This window comes from Leopardus geoffroyi, chromosome A2 (genome assembly GCF_018350155.1).
Source record: "Leopardus geoffroyi isolate Oge1 chromosome A2, O.geoffroyi_Oge1_pat1.0, whole genome shotgun sequence".
NCBI classification, from domain to species: Eukaryota; Metazoa; Chordata; class Mammalia; order Carnivora; family Felidae; genus Leopardus; species Leopardus geoffroyi.
Window position 1 is genome coordinate 11,431,344 of NC_059331.1, and position 18,269 is coordinate 11,449,612.

At 51.0% G+C, this 18,269-nt stretch overlaps 1 protein-coding gene across 6 annotated transcripts in view; it reads right to left on the reverse strand.

The window, feature by feature from the left end:
• The window catches only part of BRD4 (bromodomain containing 4), an 87,321-nt gene that overhangs the window by 26,903 nt on the left and 42,149 nt on the right, over window positions 1-18,269 (reverse strand). For 5 of the 6 annotated variants that reach the window (XM_045492327.1, XM_045492324.1, XM_045492326.1 and 2 more), the window contains exons 2-6: window positions 8,949-9,267; window positions 4,911-5,048; window positions 3,452-3,587; window positions 1,663-1,952; window positions 604-966 (exon numbers count right to left, since the gene is read on the reverse strand). In XM_045492327.1, coding sequence (XP_045348283.1) covers window positions 604-966; window positions 1,663-1,952; window positions 3,452-3,587; window positions 4,911-5,048; window positions 8,949-9,233 — 1,212 coding nt within the window. In that variant the 5' untranslated portion in view covers window positions 9,234-9,267. Of the gene's footprint in view, window positions 1-603; window positions 967-1,662; window positions 1,953-3,451; window positions 3,588-4,187; window positions 4,275-4,910; window positions 5,049-8,948; window positions 9,268-18,269 lie in introns of those variants that run through there. The other variant, XM_045492329.1, reaches the window with a different exon arrangement.

Genomic DNA, 18,269 nt, shown 5'->3' on the forward strand with positions numbered 1-18,269 from the left:
GACATACACCTGTCTTGGTGATATGGGATAAGACACGGGTCAAAAGGAACATAAGTACTGTCCCCTCTTCTGTCTGTCCCATGTTGGGGGAGGCTTACTCTACTCCCAGACAGAAATGCAAAATGGCTTAAAATAAATAAACATAACCAAAAAGGCCTCAAAATACAACAATGAAGATGCCAGCACTTGTGTGTCTCCTCCTGAGAGGAGACATCAAGACCCACTTTATGACACCGGGCCTGGCAAAGTCATCAACTCTCAACCCCTCCTGGAACATTAACTGTGTGCAAAGTGCCCATGGGCACTAGGGCCCAAGGCCACAGAGGGCTTGTCCCCAGACCAGAGGGCACAGCATTGCTGCTGTCTGGGAAGAAAACTCCCAAGCACGTGGTCCTGGAGGCCGTCCCCTACAATTCCCAGCAGGGGGCGCTGGGCTGCTTTGAGCTGGTGAGAAGAGACAGCTGCTAGGGCACAGTTCAGAAGCACCCAGGGCCTGGACCCTCCTCTTGGACCAGCCTAGGAAGTTCTGACTTCTCTGTCCCGGGGAGCCCTGCCCTCAGCTCGGGAGGGGGGGGTGGGGCGAGGGGGGGGGCATCTGCTCACCTTGATTGTGCTCATGTCCATGGGGTGCTTGATGATGTCACAGTAGTCGTGCAGGCCCAATGCCTCTACGTCCACAGGCTTGTAGAACGGCCAGGCGTAGGCTGCGTGCTTCTTGGCAAACATCTCCTTGAGGATGCCACTGCAGCACTTGAGCTGCTCTGAGACCTTGCTGCTCTTATCCGACACTGGGTGCTGCTGAGAGTCGGGCACGTCCTTCTTGGGGGGCTTCACAGGCCGGCTGCTCTCCCGCCGGGGGCCCAGCTTGGCAGTCTTAGGCTCCGGGGGTAGTGATGGTGGTTCATGAATGGGGTCAATGGTGGTGGGGGTGGTGGTGTCCGCTTTCCTCTTAACTCCCTTCTTTGTCTGCCGAGAGCACAGGGGTGACAAGCACGGTCAAAGGTGACGGCCGGCACAGCTGTCCCTCCCTCTGCTCACTCCTGCAGCTGGGTCCTTTCTGGGGTTCCAACATTCACAGGGAATGGGGCTCAAAGGTAACTCCATGGGTGAAGGACCGAGGCAAGAAAAGACCTGTCCCATCACTCTCTCTGCAGCTGGGACAGGACCTGCCAGTGGCAGGAGAAAGCACACACGCAAGGGCACAATCTGCTCACTGGAGGCCACAGAAACCTCCTGAAGCAGCTTCCCACTTAATGCCAGGGAAGCCGCTCAGAGCCAAGCCTGGACACATTGGCCCCCCCAGGGCAGGCACGTCTCGGAGACTATAAGGGTGCCATCTGCAAACATGCACAGTCTAAATTAGAACTAGGGAAGGGGCTGGGGGGTTGGCAAGCCCTGGGGGTGGGCTCAACTATGGGACCTGTGGGCCAGCAGGGCAGCAGCTTCTAGGCCATGACTTAAACACTGCACAGTGCCCCCAAAACACCCACAAAGTGCCCCAGGAGCCAGGACAAGCTCTACATGAAGCGCCGGCAGTGACAGTGACTTGTCTCCTGCAAGCCTCACTGCTATGGAAGGGAAGACAAAAAAGAGGGGGTGCTGAGGTGGTAGGAGCCCACCAGTGGCCAGACTGGGCCACACGCACACACAGAGAACGCTCACCTTCACAGGCTGTGGGGTGGCCGCGATGATGGGTGGGTGGCTCTGCACAGGCTGGGGGTTTGGCGCAGGTGGGGGTGGTGGCTGAGGGGGCACCGGCGGGGCTGTCTGCAGTGGCTGGGGAGGCACCACTGTCATGACGGGGGTCTGAACGATGAGGTCTGGGGTGACCGCAGGGAAGGGGTGAGGTGCAGCCTGCACAGGCGGAGGGTTCTGCTGAGGGGTCTGGGTCTGCGGAGGAGTCGATGCTTGAGTTGTGTTTGGTACCGTAGAGACGCCAGGTTTTGCCGTCCCTACCAATCATAAAAGGGACAGGTGATTAGATGCCGAACCTGACACACGCTGGCTGACCTCATGGAGACACTGTCACATGTGGTGAGCACATATCTGTGCGGGCAGAGCACATAACGTCACCGTAACTATTCGCCTAAGAGACAGAACAACCCGTACACCCCAGACCTTGGCCAAATTGGTCCACCTGCCCCAGGGATCTCTGAGAGCAGCGGCACACTGCATGCCACACCTCCTGAAGCGTCCTGGCTTCAAGTCCCAAATCAGGCACAAAGACGCCTTCATGGGCATGGAGGCCGGGGCCAAAGGAGCAGGAAACACACGCTGAGAGTTAGCACCAGGCCTGTAGATGGGGAGCGGAAAAATGTTCCTTGGCACTTTCGGACAGAGCTGTCCTCATTCCCAGAAGCGCTGCCTTCTGAGTAAGCAATTCTGGCAGGGGGCCGGCATCAGCAGCCCTGGCCAAGGTTTCTGGAAACTGGCAAACTTCCACCTCCCTGAGCCACAGGAGGAGGCTGGACGGCTGCTGCCCTTTGTGACCGGCTCAGACTGCCTCCCTGCAGCTGCGCGGGTGAGCCCAGACACAACACCCTGCATCTGTCCCATGTGCAGACCAAACTCCTGGTACCAGAGAGTAAGGGCAGGCCTCCCGGACGGTAAGGATACTGGCCACCCCTTGGCAGGACCCACGTCTACGGGATGACCCTCAGGACCACCTGTCCTTGGCTACCCCTCATCGCAGCAGGGGATTAGGCCAGCCCCCTTTGCTCCCGTGAAGCCACCACTTCTGAGCAGGGCGGGAAGTCAGTCGAAAGCCCTCTCTTTAAAGAAGCAAACACCCCACAGCATGGGCCACCTCAGCACAGAGCTAAGGATGGCAAGATGCAGAAGGCAGCTGTTAGAGCTTTTCCTAGACAGAAACATTTCACTGTTTCTCCTCCCTCCCCAGCAGCTGGCCTTTGGAATCCTGTGTCAGGCTGAGAGACGGGGGCAGGAAGCAGGGTGGCCGCTGAGATAGACAAGGAAGGGAGAGCTTCACTTTGACTTCAGAAGCATCAAAAAGCAGGCCTGGCTCGGACATAAGCATCTTAAGATAATTCAAACAACCAACTTCAAGGTTCAAGGATACGATTGTTAGTTAAAACCGCCGCTGGTCAGGTGAATTCCTTTTCTCTAAAATGGAGTAAATAATTCAAATAACAAAAATGCTTTGAAAAAGTCACTTTTTAACCAAGGTCCATAAGAAAAAAAGAAAAGAAAAAAAAAAAGAAAAGAAAAGAAAAAAAAAAGCAGGGTCCAATTATTTCTACTTTGTGGGAGGTCACACACTCATGCGACCCTCTGAAAGGGGCACTTTCACCACTAAGCCTGACCCTACTACCACTCCCAGTTAGTCCCTCACTGAACCTGGAGAAGGAGACAAGACTGGGGAGAAGGAAAGCCAATGTCCTTGTTATTTCAATGTGAGGCAAACGGTGCTGGGGCACTAGAGGTACTCTACCTGCTTCTTTCCTCCCACGTCCTCTTCCTTTTGCCTGGACTATCATGATCTCAGTTTCTTCAGTGGGCAGTTCATTGATTTTCTGCAAGAAGAGCTTCTCCAGAGCTTCTGCCATTAAGACTATGTCATCTCCAGGCTGGAAAAGGAGACACGGGGGTGAGGGTCAGAAAGCCCTCACCACCTCTCTAGATAGAGCAAGAGCTGCCCACCCTGTGCCACCCACCCCCTGCCCCAAAGCATGAAGTATCATAGTCAGGGTCCTTCCCGATCTGAATCCTAAAGGGCCACAACAGTTATGCCACCAGATATCACAGAGGTTCACGTGCCTGAATCAGCACCCGTCCACCTGCACCTCCCTCTCTAGTCTTTTAAGCTCTGGCCTGAGAAACCATCCTAGTGCCTTAAGTATCTAACAAGCCCTGCCCATCACTGACAGAATCCCTCCTCTGACACAATTCCACTCCACTACAAATACTTGAATTACACAGGATTTCTTGCCACAGATACATTAGCAGGGCTCTGACAATGCTCCCCAGTGTTCCCTCAAGGCAGCTCACTGGGGCTCGGGTCATGCCTATCTCGAACTACATTATGGGTCCCCACTCTGTTGCCTCATCTACGACATGCTGTTCCCACTCAGCTCTAAACTGAGAAGCTCATCTGTGGACATTTCGCTGAAACCTAGTGATGAGAGCTGAGACTTTTAAAAAAACACAGTAAACTTCAAGAAACTCACCTACCCATCTCTTCTGGGCAATTTTACCCACTACACCAGCAGAGGTCAAAAGCTGAGTTCTGTATAGTGTCTCCCTCCAGAGCCGTTCTATATGAAAGGGTTGGTTTTAATCACATCTGTGGTCTGAACTGTAAACAAATGATCTGGCTTCATGGCACAGCCGAGCCGAAAGGTTTGGCTAATGGGGTTAAGAAGTGACCTTCAGGTCTACAAGTGAGATCAGGGGACATTCAATTCTACGGCCACAAGTTGTCAATGGTCATGTCCACATTTCAGATGCGGCAGCCCCCATCACACCCTCTCTCACATTGAGGTTTCTGTTTGAACACACCTTTGCACAACTACATGTTAGTAGGCTCCTTCCTGACAATTGACATCACCCAAATGGACTTTTTAATGAGTTGTCACTGTCCTTCTCACACCTTCTCTACTACACATGCCCAAGAACCAAAATCCCAAGGGCACGAGAAGCACATGCTTCAAGCTAACAAGGACGGCTTGGAAGTAAAGCAAGGCCAGCACCCTCCTCCCCAAAAAAGAAACACCCAGTCACAGGCAAAGCCATGGGTCCCATTATTTCTGCCTCCAAATGATCTCCTCCCATCAGACTCTAAATCCCACCGGCTACCAAGCACCCCTGCCCACAGGCTCCAGATATGCCCGCCTCCTTCTCCTCTCCTCCCCTCCCCTCAGGGCAGCTGGACACCTGCCACCACATCTCACCTTGTTGTAGATGTAACAATTTGTAAACATAGTGTTGAAGTCCTGGATACATTCCTGAGCATTCCAGTAATAGTTGTTTTCCAAGCGCTTCTTTATTGTTCCCATATCCATAGGCGTTTTAATGATCTTATAGTAATCCTGGAGAGCAAAAAGAGCAAAAGGCCAGTGTCACCTTCCCGGCCATGCAGCATTCATAGGTGGGCCTGTGGATCTCACTCCAGGAACACAGATGAGAGCCACGGCACAGACTGAAGCCGTTCCATGGTCTCAGCAAGCCATCTCAATGGGAATCCAAGACAAAGTGAGAATTAGGGAAGAATTCTTAACATGTCGGGTGCAAATCTGGAGGGAAAATGTCCAAGTCTGTCATGTGCCCAGGTCTGGGAACAGGTTGTCTTTACTGAGATCTAGGCTTTTTTTCCTTTTTTTTGGTATGATGTTAAAATCCTTTAATTTCTAGTAAATAACAGGGAAAACATACAGCTCTTTGAAAAGCAGTCCTTATCTAGTAAAACAACCTACAGCAGGTTGTACTTTTTCCCTACTATTTTGACATTTTACTGGTCCATAAAATGCAAAATCCTATGGAACCAGCATCGAGGCACACCTGTAACAACTGGAATCCCTGCTTCTGATCACACTGAAGAACCATGGAGCAGAAGCCTCCACCTTCACTCAAGTTCACCACACTTCCATTTCGATTACTGGTCTTTCTAAAGGATGTGTCAGCAGTACCTGGACATAGCTGAATAACCAACCAGGTTAATGAGGAATCCAGACAACCCGTACAATCCTCAGTTTGAAAAAAAAAAAAAAAAAAAAAATCCAGCAGACCCCACTCCTCAAAACTTCACACCTTACTCTACAAGTGCCAAACGGAAGGAGCCAGACAGCAGGTGTAGATATCCTAAAGAAAGCCCTTCAAATCAGACTCTACTACTGTCCGCTTTCTCTAAATCTAAACCTATCCTAAAAACTGAATGTTTATATTTATTTATTTTTTTTATTTTTATTTTTTCAACGTTTATTTATTTTTGGGACAGAGAGAGACAGAGCATGAACGGGGGAGGGGCAGAGAGAGAGGGAGACACAGAATCAGAAACAGGCTCCAGGCTCTGAGCCATCAGCCCAGAGCCTGACGCGGGGCTCGAACTCACGGACCGCGAGATCGTGACCTGGCTGAAGTCGGACGCTTAACCGACTGCGCCACCCAGGCGCCCCTGAATGTTTATATTTAAAAATAACCACAGGAGGTATCTGGGGACAGAACAGGCAGCACACCAGGCTTCCCTGTAGAAGGACCAGAGAGAGCCAGGCAGGGAGACCCGCATGCAGCTGGCCAGCTCCAACGTAGACTGCAATCTCAGAGGCTCCCTTAATCAGGCCTGGGTGTGGTATCAGAACCAAGTCCTGATGGCAGAGAGGCAGGCCTATCCCTCACCAAGTGCCACGGTCTTGCCTGGAAATGGTGGACAGTATTGGAAAGGTAAGCACAGGGTGTGAGGCTTTAAGCTGTTCTGACCCCCACGAGAAAGAACAAAAGCAACCAGCTTACACATAATGAGTGGCGGAGATCATAGCCCTGAGCTGACAAGGGCTACACACGCATGCCCGGGTACCCTGCCCAGGAGGCCACAAGGACAGACTGTACCAGACTTTCTATATTCTACTATGGCTCTGGCCACCTTTCCCAAGAGAACCAAGGCCCCAGTGGAAATATATTTTTTAGTCTATGGCCAATAATGGTGTCAGCTGCTTGAACTGGCCATGGCCTGTCAAGTAGAGGGAGAGAGACAGAGAGCGAGCGCATGAGCGTGCCGACAAGGGGGCAGTGGGTTTAGGGGCATGACAATCTAACTGTACATGTTTACTGAACAGAAGGGACAGGCATTCTAGTGAAAAGTCCAGCAGAGATCAGAGGCCAAAATGCAGATAAAGATTCCTGGAAGGTGTCAGAAAACAGAAAAAGACAGAACCCTTTTTTTTGTGGCTGTAGTAACATTTTCTCGAGGAGGGGGAGAGGTCCCTGGAACACCAGGCTTTAAGCAGAACGCTGCTTCTGACTGACTAGCCCTGCCCTACTCCTCTGGGTCAGTTCCTGGCGCTCCCACCTCCCTGAAGACACCAGATCAGTGCCACCTTGCACCGGCCTCTTCTTCCTATGTCAGAACTGCTGAGGGTGATGTCAACAGTCACAGAGACAGGGATTCACACTGTGACCTCCGGGGACCCTGGCCTCCACTGCACAGTGAATGGCCTCAAACTCCCAAACCACTGGGCCTTACAAACCCCCCTGCCCCATGTCTGTCCTGCTAGCTGGGGATGCTGCCTTCTTGGGATTTTGGGTACCCCAGCGCCCCCCGCCCCCCCCCCCCCCCGCCTTTTCCTCAGTCTTCACCCTCTCAGCCCTCTGAATTTTCCTGTAACAAACCAACCCCTCCTCCATTCTGGCCCTAACGCGGTTTCCCTTCAATGCCAAATTTCTCGAAATGATGGCTTCACATCCTCACCTTCTCATTCACACCGTCGGGAATCTGGTTTCTACTTCTGCGTCACATCTTCCTAAGGTCACCAATGCCTTCCTAAAGGCCAACAGGAGGGTCAGGTCGGAATCCTCATCTCTTTGACCTCCCTGCAGCCTCTGATGTGGAAACCTGGGGGACTGCTCTCTGCTGGTGATTCTCCTGGCTCTCTTCTACAGGTCTCCCACCACCTCCCTCTGGTGCTATAAAAGTTGCAGTAACCCCTGGATTTCACCCCCCACCCCAGACCCACCTCCTCCCAGTCTTTGCCTTTGCTCTGGGAAGGTCACCCTCACCTGTGGATCCCACACGGCCCGGCCCAGCCCAGCCCACTAACCCAACCAGAGATTATGCTGTAGCAAGCTCTCTGAAGAGCCTCCCTCCAGTGACAGGTCGTCTGCCCCTACTCCTTGTCACGGTCACCAGCAAGAGTAGCCTCTGAAGCCCAGATCTGGCAAGGATCCTCTTTTGCTTCCGCCCCTTTTCTTGAGCCAGTTCATGATCTAGACCCGCAGTGCCTCCTCCTGACTTGCTCTTCCTGAGTGCACATGACACATACTCAACAGAGAGAGGTAATTGGACGAATGTCACAGACACAGCTGCTTTCACAACAGGAGGGTCACACTGCAGTGTATTCATCCTTTTTGAAACTGGATGCCTGGCAAAGGCTGAGGTTCCTACACTTGTGCAGTTCAAACCCCCAAAGACCCATGCCTGCGTCTATGGCAATAATCATGTAACTCCTCATCCAGGGGATGTGTGAGACTTAGCAAACAGCAGGGCTTAACTTAGAGACACTTAGTCCTCAATGCTAGAAGAAAAGAAAAAAATTATCTATCCCGTTTCTTCCCTGAGGTTCAGTCAGAGATACAAACTGAGGTTCCAGAACCATTTGCTAGGGATGTGGGCAAAAGGAAAACTCTCTAGGGAAAGAGCAGAAGAGGGGTACAGAAGAACCAAAGCAAGTGCACCGTGGCTGCAACTGAGCAGGTGGCGGGTGTGCGTGGAGGCAGCCGAGGGCAAAGCTGCACCGGTTACCTCCTCCCTCCAACCAGGCCCCTCCAAGTACTGGTTGCCTGGGAGATACTCCACTGCCTCTTCCCGCCCTGCGCTCTGGGTGATCGCGACGATAACGACCATGTCAGTACAGAAAAGGTACTGCAGCAAACCAGTCCCCCTTCCACAGCCTCCCAACCATGCCTGAGAAGTAGGGGGCCTGGACCACCAACTGCTCCTACTTCAGCTCCCCTAAGGGATCAGAAGGAAAGCTGCAAGCACTCCTTTTCACCCCCATTTCAACTTCTCTACAGTTTCTCCCGGAGCCGAAATCTAAGAACTGATGACTGTCTGTCAGGACTACCAAAACCATTCACTCAAGGGCCTCATGAGTGCTGGCAGTTCAGAGCGGGGCCCCAAAGGCAGTTCTGTGTCCTCCTCCCGTCCCCCACCGTCCCCAGGAGCAACACGGGAAGGGACCTAGAGGACAGCAGCCCCGGGCCCTGCCCAAGTTACTCACAGGGAGGTTTAGCTTGACGGCGTCCACAGGCTGCTGGAAAGGCCACGCAAACTGGTGTTTCCATAGTGTCTTGAGCACCACTTTTAGCAGATATTGCAATTGATTCGTCTGCCTCTTGGGCTTGTTGGGGTTGGAGGTCTCCGGGGGCGGGGGGTTGGTGCTGGCTGTGTTGGCTTGCTGGGGTTGGGCCTGGGCCTGCGTTGTAGACATTTGGGTGGTTTCTAGTCCATCCCCCATCACTGGCAGATTTCTCAATCTCGTCCCAGGGCCGCTCTCCGCAGACATGCTACTGATCCCATCACATTCTTCACTGGGCACTCTACAAGGAGAAAAAAGCCGTAATCAGAAACCAGGCAAGCAGATGGGCACCACTCACAGTGCCACGGGTGTGTGGCTTCCAAGGGCCAAGCTCCTCTGATGGAAACTGGTCAGGCTGACCAGAGAGCTGCTTCTTGCACTGACTAAAATAAAAGGCCCCCTGCGTCTGCTCTCCTCGGCAGAGAGCAGACGACGCATCCTACAGAACAGAAGAGAGAGCATGCACCAATAGCGAGCATCAGGAGAGACGGGGCTCAGAGAGAAGAGCTGACCAGGAGCCTGCAAGGGCTGTGAGCACTACTGATTCCATGCAGAAAGAGGCAGAATAAGCAACAAACCAGGTTTTCACATCATGTAACGGTTATTTAAAAAAAAAAAAAAAAAAGTTTTTACTCATTTAGTTGGGGTTGGGGGGACAGAAACCGCATCCCCAAGCAGGCTCTGGCAGTATAGGTGCACAGCCCGACATGGGGCTCGATCCCATGAACCATGAGATCATGACATGAACCAGAGTCGGACGCTTGACACACAGAGCCACCCAGGCAACACCCATCTGAGAGTTTTTCAGGGACACTGCCTGTGTGGGAGGCAGGATGATTTGCAAGCCCCCAAATATGTCCTTTACATTAAAATTCTTTGTACTTGTGGCTCATGAAACATTGAGCCAAGTCAGTAATTCTGTTTGGCGATCAGGGCCAGAAGAGTGGCCCACGGAGTCCACTGCCGAGTGCTCAGGGCAAATGCTCACACTCACTAAGGACACGTCCTTGGTGACTAAAATAATGCATGTTTGCTGATTAAAGAAATCCCACAAAGTAAGTGTTGATAACCTGAAAGTTATCACTTTATTAACCAGGTTTTCAAAGCTTATTCACAGAGATACAGAAGGTTACCTCTCGCGAACTGCACAGGGGGTGTGAGACCCCCAGTTCAATGCCTGTATGAGCACCCCTTCCGAGGCACTCTCCTCACCTGAACGACCCCTGCTTCGGGCCACGCCAAGAATGCAAATCCCGCCAAGAGCATCCTCACGATGGCAACTTTGTGCACCTGTCCAGTTATTCTAACAAAACCACAGATATGGGGTACATGTTTTTACTGCCAAAATGCCCTCCAGAAACACAGTAATTCACCCCTTACTTGCAGTGCCGAGAGTTCCCACACTCTGTTAATGAGAAGAAACATCTGCTCAAATGTGTACTGACTATTTGGCATTCTTTTGGTGTACACTTTTCTACTGGCAAGAAAAAGGAAGTATCAGCTTTAAGCCCAGTGCCCAGAATAAGAAAGACTTTGTAATCTAGGAGCTGCCTGCAGCTAATGAATATCGCCAGTAATAACCCTAGGAGTTCAGTGCGGGTAAGAAAACCTCTCCGGCTGAGGGAGTCAGGCAAAGGCTTAGGAAAAAAGGGCAGATTTTACAATCACATGACTCTGGTAGGCAGAGGGGACCAAAAAAGACAGGGCAAGTTCACTGGCTCTGTCATGGCTTTTTTTCTGGAACACACTTAGCACAAGCTAGGCACTCTGGCTGCTGAAGAATTACTTTATAATTCAATCCAAGTGTGATTTAAACCAAGAGCCCCACAAAGGTTTTGGTAGATGCAGTTCTGGCAAATTATCAAGTTTTAAAAGCACCAGGGGAAAGCTTGCTACGTAAAAGCAAGTCGGTCACAGGGGGCTGTGGAGAGCTGGCCCTCCTGGTCTGAGGCATCCACCTCCCCACCCTCTGCCCCCACGGCCAGCCCCACACATGGGTCCTATTTGCAGGGGAAGCCCATGAGCTGACAAAACGGACCTGGTCAATGAGATGGCATTCCTTCCAGGGCGCTCTGGCTGACTGCAGGTCTAGGTGTCACCTGGCTAGTGAACACATGGGAGAGGCCGCTGCAGGGAGGGGACCCAAGTGGGAGGAGCCCAAAGCCAACACATGCAAGAGGCTGAATCTTACAGATTCAGTCTGGGAACTGAATCCAGGCTTGCTTTAAGAGGTTAAGACTGGGACACCTGGGTGGCTCCGTCGGTTAAGCGTCCGACTTCGGCTCAGGTCATGATCTCGCGGTCCGTGAGTTTGAGCCCCATGTCGGGCTCTGTGCGGTCAGCTCAGAGCCTGGAGCCTGCTTCGGATTGTGTGTCTCTCTCGCTCTCTGCCCCTCCCCCACTCATGCGCTCTCAAAATTGAATAAATGTTAAAAAAGAAAAACCTTTAAGTAAATAGATAAATAAAATTGACCCAGACTTATTAAAAAAAAAAAAAAAAAAAAGGTTAAGACTGTTCTTTACCCTTTTTCACCGAGCAGGTAAGAAATCTGCCAAGTGCCTTTCCCCTTTTCCCAGATGGGATGGCCACTTAAAAACAAACAAGAAACAAAGAACCAAACAAACCTCAAACCAAGTAATTCATTAGTCATTTAGTTCATTAGAGAGGACAACATGTGGAGAGAAATACTAGTGCTACCATCCAAGACAACAGAGGGTGGGTATGTTGCAGCAGTCCCAACTTAGGTCTAGATGTGTGGTCTTGCATCAAATGCTGAACTTAAGTATTTAATGAGGCCCAACTGTGTCCAAGACACCAGGTGAGTATTTATAATCTGTGCCCTTCTCAGGGTCCTCTGGAGATCTGAGAAGGGGGTGGAGGTGGGGGCAGCTCCTAGGGCTGACTCTAAGATGGGTATGCTCTCCCAGAACAACAGGCTGGGAACACTTACAGGAAAGGGAATAGGGGCGCTTTGAAGGTGTGAAGCGATTTCCGGATACCCGCCCCCACCAAATGGTGCTAAAGATGGGGAAGGAGCACTCAGGGCTGAAACCAGACAGGCATCTGGCATCAGAGCTTGAGGGGGCCTGCAGGTGGGGAAGTGGGCAGCAGTCTGGAGAGCATCTCCCAAGACAAGAGCAGTGTTCCAGGAGTTCAGGACCATGGAGGGGCATTTCCCTACATCAACTTCATCTGAAGGTGGGAACAGTGAGAATATCCTGGACTACAATACTTTCCAAAGGCAGATGTGAGTGGGTAGGCCTGTTCCAGGCTCTGGAGACACAAGACACATCCCCTCTCCCATCAGGGTTACTTGTGGTACAAGTCTGTCCAGAACTAATGGCCACGTGGTCCTGGAAGGAAGTGCCTGGGGCACAAATCAAGGCAGGGCAGTAGGCATGGAGGCATTACTGGTGGGAGGTAAGCGCATGAGGTATGCATGAGGAAAGCCCAGCTGGGAGGTAAGAAAGGAGCCCAATGACTTGAGTAAAATGCATCCCAATAAGAGCAGGAAGGAGGGGAAGCACCCAAAGGGTGGGGTAAGGTGTGGAACCATCAGCAGGAGATTGCTCGGAGGAGAGAACAGAGGGAAGGAAGAGAGATCAAGGGGCCAGGCTGAATCACACACCACTGAGTAGGACATGGGAAGGGAGGAAGCACCCCAGAAGACGCGTACAGTCATGCGTGGAGCCTTCAAAAAGTGTGCCTTCATTCCTGAGGTGGGCAGCAAGGAAGACAGAAAAGGGTTTCTCCAACTGAGGTTTAATCAGTAAAGAGGGGACCTCAACCTCAGAGAAGCAAGGTCTACAGCCACCTGCAGAGTGATATGCCAGGGCTCAGGTGCAGCTGTAGGAGGGCTCAAAGGACACCTTTAGGTGGATGGCGTTTAATCACCTGGTATGCATCCTCTATTTTCATTTTACTCATTCCAGTATTCACAAGGAAAGTCCCTGATTGGTGCCAGTGTGAAAGGCTGTGCAGAGAGGTGTCAGCAGAGAATATGACCATCTGCGTAGAATTTAACAATGCTGTTGTTCTGTTCTCATTGTATTTAATTTTACTGATATCCATGTGTGGTTTTTTATTTAGTTTACTTTCAAAATAAAGGCACTACAAACACAACAGTAAACTGTTAAAAAACAAAACAAAACCCAACACCATGCCTCTGGAGGGGAGCCAGCCAAGACCAACTGCGGATTCCAGGTGGGAGAAGCCAGTGGGTCAGGAGAGTTTTCAGGAACTGTGGGAAGTGGGGCGGAGGGCAGAGAGCCATGTACAGGACTGCAGAAGCTTTGGAGCACTCCCTGGAAAATCCTCCACAGGTAAGTGGATGTGGGTAATCGTTTATTGGGCAACTACAGAAACTGGGGTGGGGCCGGTGAGGCAGGAGGGGGAGACAGAGGGAAGAATGACATGGACAGTGTGCCAGCTGGCCAGGATGCTTTTGTATGGTGGCCATGGACCAGGCACACAGAGATACAGGACATGCTGAGTGTCTGGATACAAGTCTCAACAGAAGGGCAACATCACAGAGAAGGAAATAGGTCAGTAGGATTCTTAAAAGTTCTTAAAAACAACTCCTTGGAGTCAGCTGGGAGAAGGTTCCACACAGCAGGACAGAATGCTGGTCCAAAGGAATAAAAGGAAACAAGTGTAAATGTGGCACCATCATGAAGGGAGGCTGGGATATACACTGAAGTGAGCCTGGAAGGCTGGAAAGGAGGTGGCACTAAGTGAGGATAAAGAATGATTTGCAGTTCTGCTTCCACTATTCAGTTCCTCCAAGAAAACAGCCTGAGAATTTCACAGCCAAGCACATGGCAGGTAAGCTGCCACAGCAAGGAGCAGGGGTGGCCCCATCCTGGAGATGTTCTGGCCCCAGGGCAGTGGAGCCCAGTCAGCCACAAGCACACAAAATGCCAGGGGGCCAAGCACGCCCCACCAGGAGGAAGCAGTCCCATATGTTTTCCATTAAGCAATGACATTCTGGAAGTTTCTAAACAGTGTCCACAGGGCAAGATGAAGTCAAGGCAACTGACTTCTGGAACCTGTGGGCTGGGCTGTACCTTTTTTTCTCTCCAAATGGACTCTCAGGGAAGCTAAGGGATGGAAGGCTCTGGACATAACCACTTTTCTTCACCTTCAAGCGAGCCCTGATGGGCTGTTGAGCCAAGAAAGCTGCATTTTTTTTGTTCACAAAATGAACGGAGCTTTCTCTACAGATAGCCTGATCCTCCAACTTTGCCTCATCTGTACGCTTTTAAACCACTATTTCCACCACAAAAGCCAAACACCCTTCCCTAGTCAGCCCTCTCACATTTGACACATAGTAACATTTAAATCCTCAAAACAACTCTGAGATTGCTTCTGGTCTTATCCCCATTTTAAAGATGAAGAAACAGAGGCACAGAAAAATAACTTACCCAGGAAGTAGAAAGATCAGACCTAAGCAGCCAGGGTGACCCAGACTCTAACATGACTCCTGGGAAGTTTCAGTTGGACTTGGAATCAAGGAAGCCCCCATTTAGCAGATGAACATGCAACTCCAGAAAGACCCAATGCAAATGATCGGGACAGGCTGGCGCATCTTAAGTAACATGAAAAACTAAGCACAAGACCCATACACTTGTGAAGACTGAGGTCAATCAGGAAAGAAACTGCTAGAGGCTGTCAGTTCAAATGCGAAGACATGGTGCAGTTTAACAGATCAGATGGACCTCAGAGACACAAGCACCTCAAAGTTTCTTTCAGGTGGCTCTCAAGATAACCAGTGACAGGTGACATCCATCTACGTGAGGGATCGCCATGAGATGACCAGGATGTCCTGCTCCACACTCACAGTTTAAGAAGCCATGGCCCGAAAACCTGCAGCTCAGCCCTCCCAGGACTGCGGGAAACTAAAATCCTCACGAAACTTCCAGAAGCCACTCATTTGCACCGTGGCAAAGAACACAAAGGAAACCAACAAGACTCTCTAGTCTGTTGTGGGTCAAGAAAGACAGGCACTAGCAAGCGGCTCTGTGTGAGCCAGGGTGACTTCTCTGACACAACAGATCCAACTAGGTTCCTGCCTTAGGTACATTCTTCCCACAGTGGTCACCACCACCCCACCCCGCACTGCCCCAGACCCTAGCATCAACACTAAACACAGTGGCCACGGTGGGCCCCCTTCCCTGTCACCTTCAGGCCTTTCATTTGCTGTACCTGGTGCTTCCCTGAACAGTCTGGCCAGTGCACACACACCTGGGAGCCCGGGGCCAGAGCCGCCTTTACTTCATTCTTGTCCTCCCAGTACACAGTGAGTGCTCTCGGGTACGGAAGGCACCCTACACTAACGTCACCCTGGGGATTCTAGATCTCAAAGCTTTGGAAAGGAAAGCAGCTCGTGCTCGCACACAGAAAAATGTGGTGACTGCCAGATTCACTGGCTCAGCCAATGCATCCCGTGTGTGCCATGTGCCAGGCCCAGGACTCTGTGGTCAACGTGACATTCTTCCAGTGATTAAGCAATACTGGGGCAAGTACTGTAAAGGAGAAGGGCCAGGCTGCTCTGGCCAAGGACAGGGAGGGTATGCACACTCCTGTGGTGGGTGAGGCAGAGAGGGACAGAGAAGGACAGAGAGGGTCAAGGCTTGTGACAGGAGAAGGAGGGACCGATGCAGGGACACAGGCATGGGTCTGGAGGCAGGGGAGATACCAGTGCATCTGAGGACCATTTGAAGTGGGAAGGGAGGGATGGCACAGCACAGGGGCCAGGTGACCACACTGGCTTTTGTCCTTCACAGGTTCTTGACTCAGGGCAGAGAATATAGTGGCAGGAGAAAAGGGGGGGGGGGACATGCTTGGAGGGGGTCTGGGGGATAGATTCCAGGGTCATTCAGAACACAGATAACAATAAGAGAAGTCCATTCTTGCCTCATGGTTCATTTTCAACTATACCTGCACCTGTGGAGTTCACAGATGCAAAAGAGAGAGAACCCAAGAGCGGATGCACGTGGACAGGGTGAATCAACGACTCAGCACCAGGGCTTATGGGGAGAGACAAGCTGAAAACTCAGAAACTCCTAAATCTACCCGCATATATAAGGATGTAGGATTCCTGTGATACAGTAGACATCGTCTTCAACCAATTCAGGCAAAGTTTTAAGTCGGCAAAGTTTTAAGTCGAAAAGATCCTAAAATGCTATTCCGTTTTTATACTGACCTGTGGCCAAAAGGCAGGAGCCACCATTCACTGTGTTGAGTTAGTTGAAGGACAAGAGACAGGAAGAAAATTTCACCTACTGTTTCCAACCCAAACAAGGCTGCATGATTCAAATGAGTGTCCTAGTCCTGAATCTATCCCCAACAGATACCTTACAACAAAGTCCCAATTTAAAGGAGTAAGGAAAAGATGAAGAGAGATTAGATAGTTAGTGCCCTGGTCCCCAAACTGAGTACGAAGAGTGTCATGGTACCTTAGAGGGGCACTGTGGGAACGATCAGTATAAGGCAATTAATAATTTCAAGGCCAGACTGCACTATATCCCCTTGGACAATGTCCCATCTTGCAAAGCTTGGTGTTCAGCGAATGCTGTAACAAAAAGCAGATACCACATAAGACCCAACGTGGAACCAGAAATGCAGGAGGCAGGCATCCCATCTGGCTCTAAGGCCTGAGGAGTTAAGCAGCGCCTAATAGGCACACACATTCCATTAAGGAGGAACCATGATTCTCTTCCTAAGAGGATTCTCTTCCTAAGTTTAGAGACCCCTGATGAAGCACTCCTGCTTTCAGGGATACTGTCTCCTAACATCCCAACTCATCTAAATGATCTGAGAGGGGAGCCTGGGTGGCTCCCTTGGTTAAGTGTCTGACTTTGGCTCAGGTCATGATCTCACACGGTTTGTGAGTTCGAGGCCCACGTCGGTCTCTGTGCTGACAGCTCAGAGCCTGGAGCTTGCTTCAGATTCTGTGTCTCCCTCTCTCTCTGCCCCTTCCCCGCTTGTGCTCTCTCTCAAAAATAAATAAATGTAAAAAAAATTTTTTTAGAAATGATCTCAGAAAAACTTAAGGACAGAATTTAGCAGACAACACACGTGATATTTTTCAAATTTCAACAGAAAGTTTTATTTCCTGGAGACTAGGAGGCAAGACAGACATGGATAGGCTTGGTTCTGGGACTCTGAGGAGAGAAAAGAAAAGGCCATATACAGCTGCCCAGAAATAGGCTGATTTCTGGGTATCTGGCCCTAGTTCTGTCCATCCCAAGAGGCTGGGTAAACTTGGTGGGTTGTGGCCAACTGAATTTTGAACCTGTAGGCCCATCTGAAGTCCTGGACTGCCAGAGGGCCCACAAAGCCAAGGGGCCCACTTCCACTTTGTCATGTTCATTTACTCACTCTCATCCTTAAGTGACACAACACTGAGGCAGTAAAACACCAGGGAAAACAGGAACAGTGCAGGCTACCTAGAAACCTTTACGAATTCTCCTGTGAAATACCGTCGCCACACTCAGCAGAGCTTTATGCAAGCCATCACCACATACGCCTGCCTGCACTAGGGCCGAGACAAGCTTGCCAGCACATACCTGCTACTTCCTGGGCCAGTGCTCTCTGAGCACTTGAGCTATACCTGCTTAATCCTCACAGCAACACTACAAGGCCAAGGGCAACATCATCATCTTCATGCCCATGGCAACACAAGAGAGTGGGTGGTAGCCTGGTCAGCAGGAGGTCACCCAGGGCTGTATGTATTTCAAGTACTCTGCTCCACAGTTGTCTCTGCTCACCGAATACAGGGGCAGAGCCCTAGTTGACCAGCACTGCTGGGCCCGACAGGGCTGGTTTGCCCAAGGCACCCCCGCCCCGACTTCCACATCCTGGCATGTATTAATCAGCAAGCCTGCTTTCTTTGCAGAAGCAGCTGAATGCCATGTGACCCTTGAGCTAGGTCTCCAGTCGGATTTCCAGAAGTGGTGTTTCCAAATTTCACCCGCAGAAACAAATCAGAGCCCAGACAGCTCTCACAGCACCTGGCTGTCTGTCTGTCTGTCTGTCTGCAGTGTGACTCGTCTCACATACTAGGTGAAATGTGAAGCATACTTCCCTGTTGATGCCATGGGGAGAGAGTGGAGGGGAACGGAGTCCAAGCTGTTACTTATGGTTCCCACACAGTTAGGGCTACAAGGAGCTGTGCCTTGAACTTGTTTCATGCCAAGCAAAATGTCAGCCAATGCCAGCTGACCCCTACCCCTCATGAA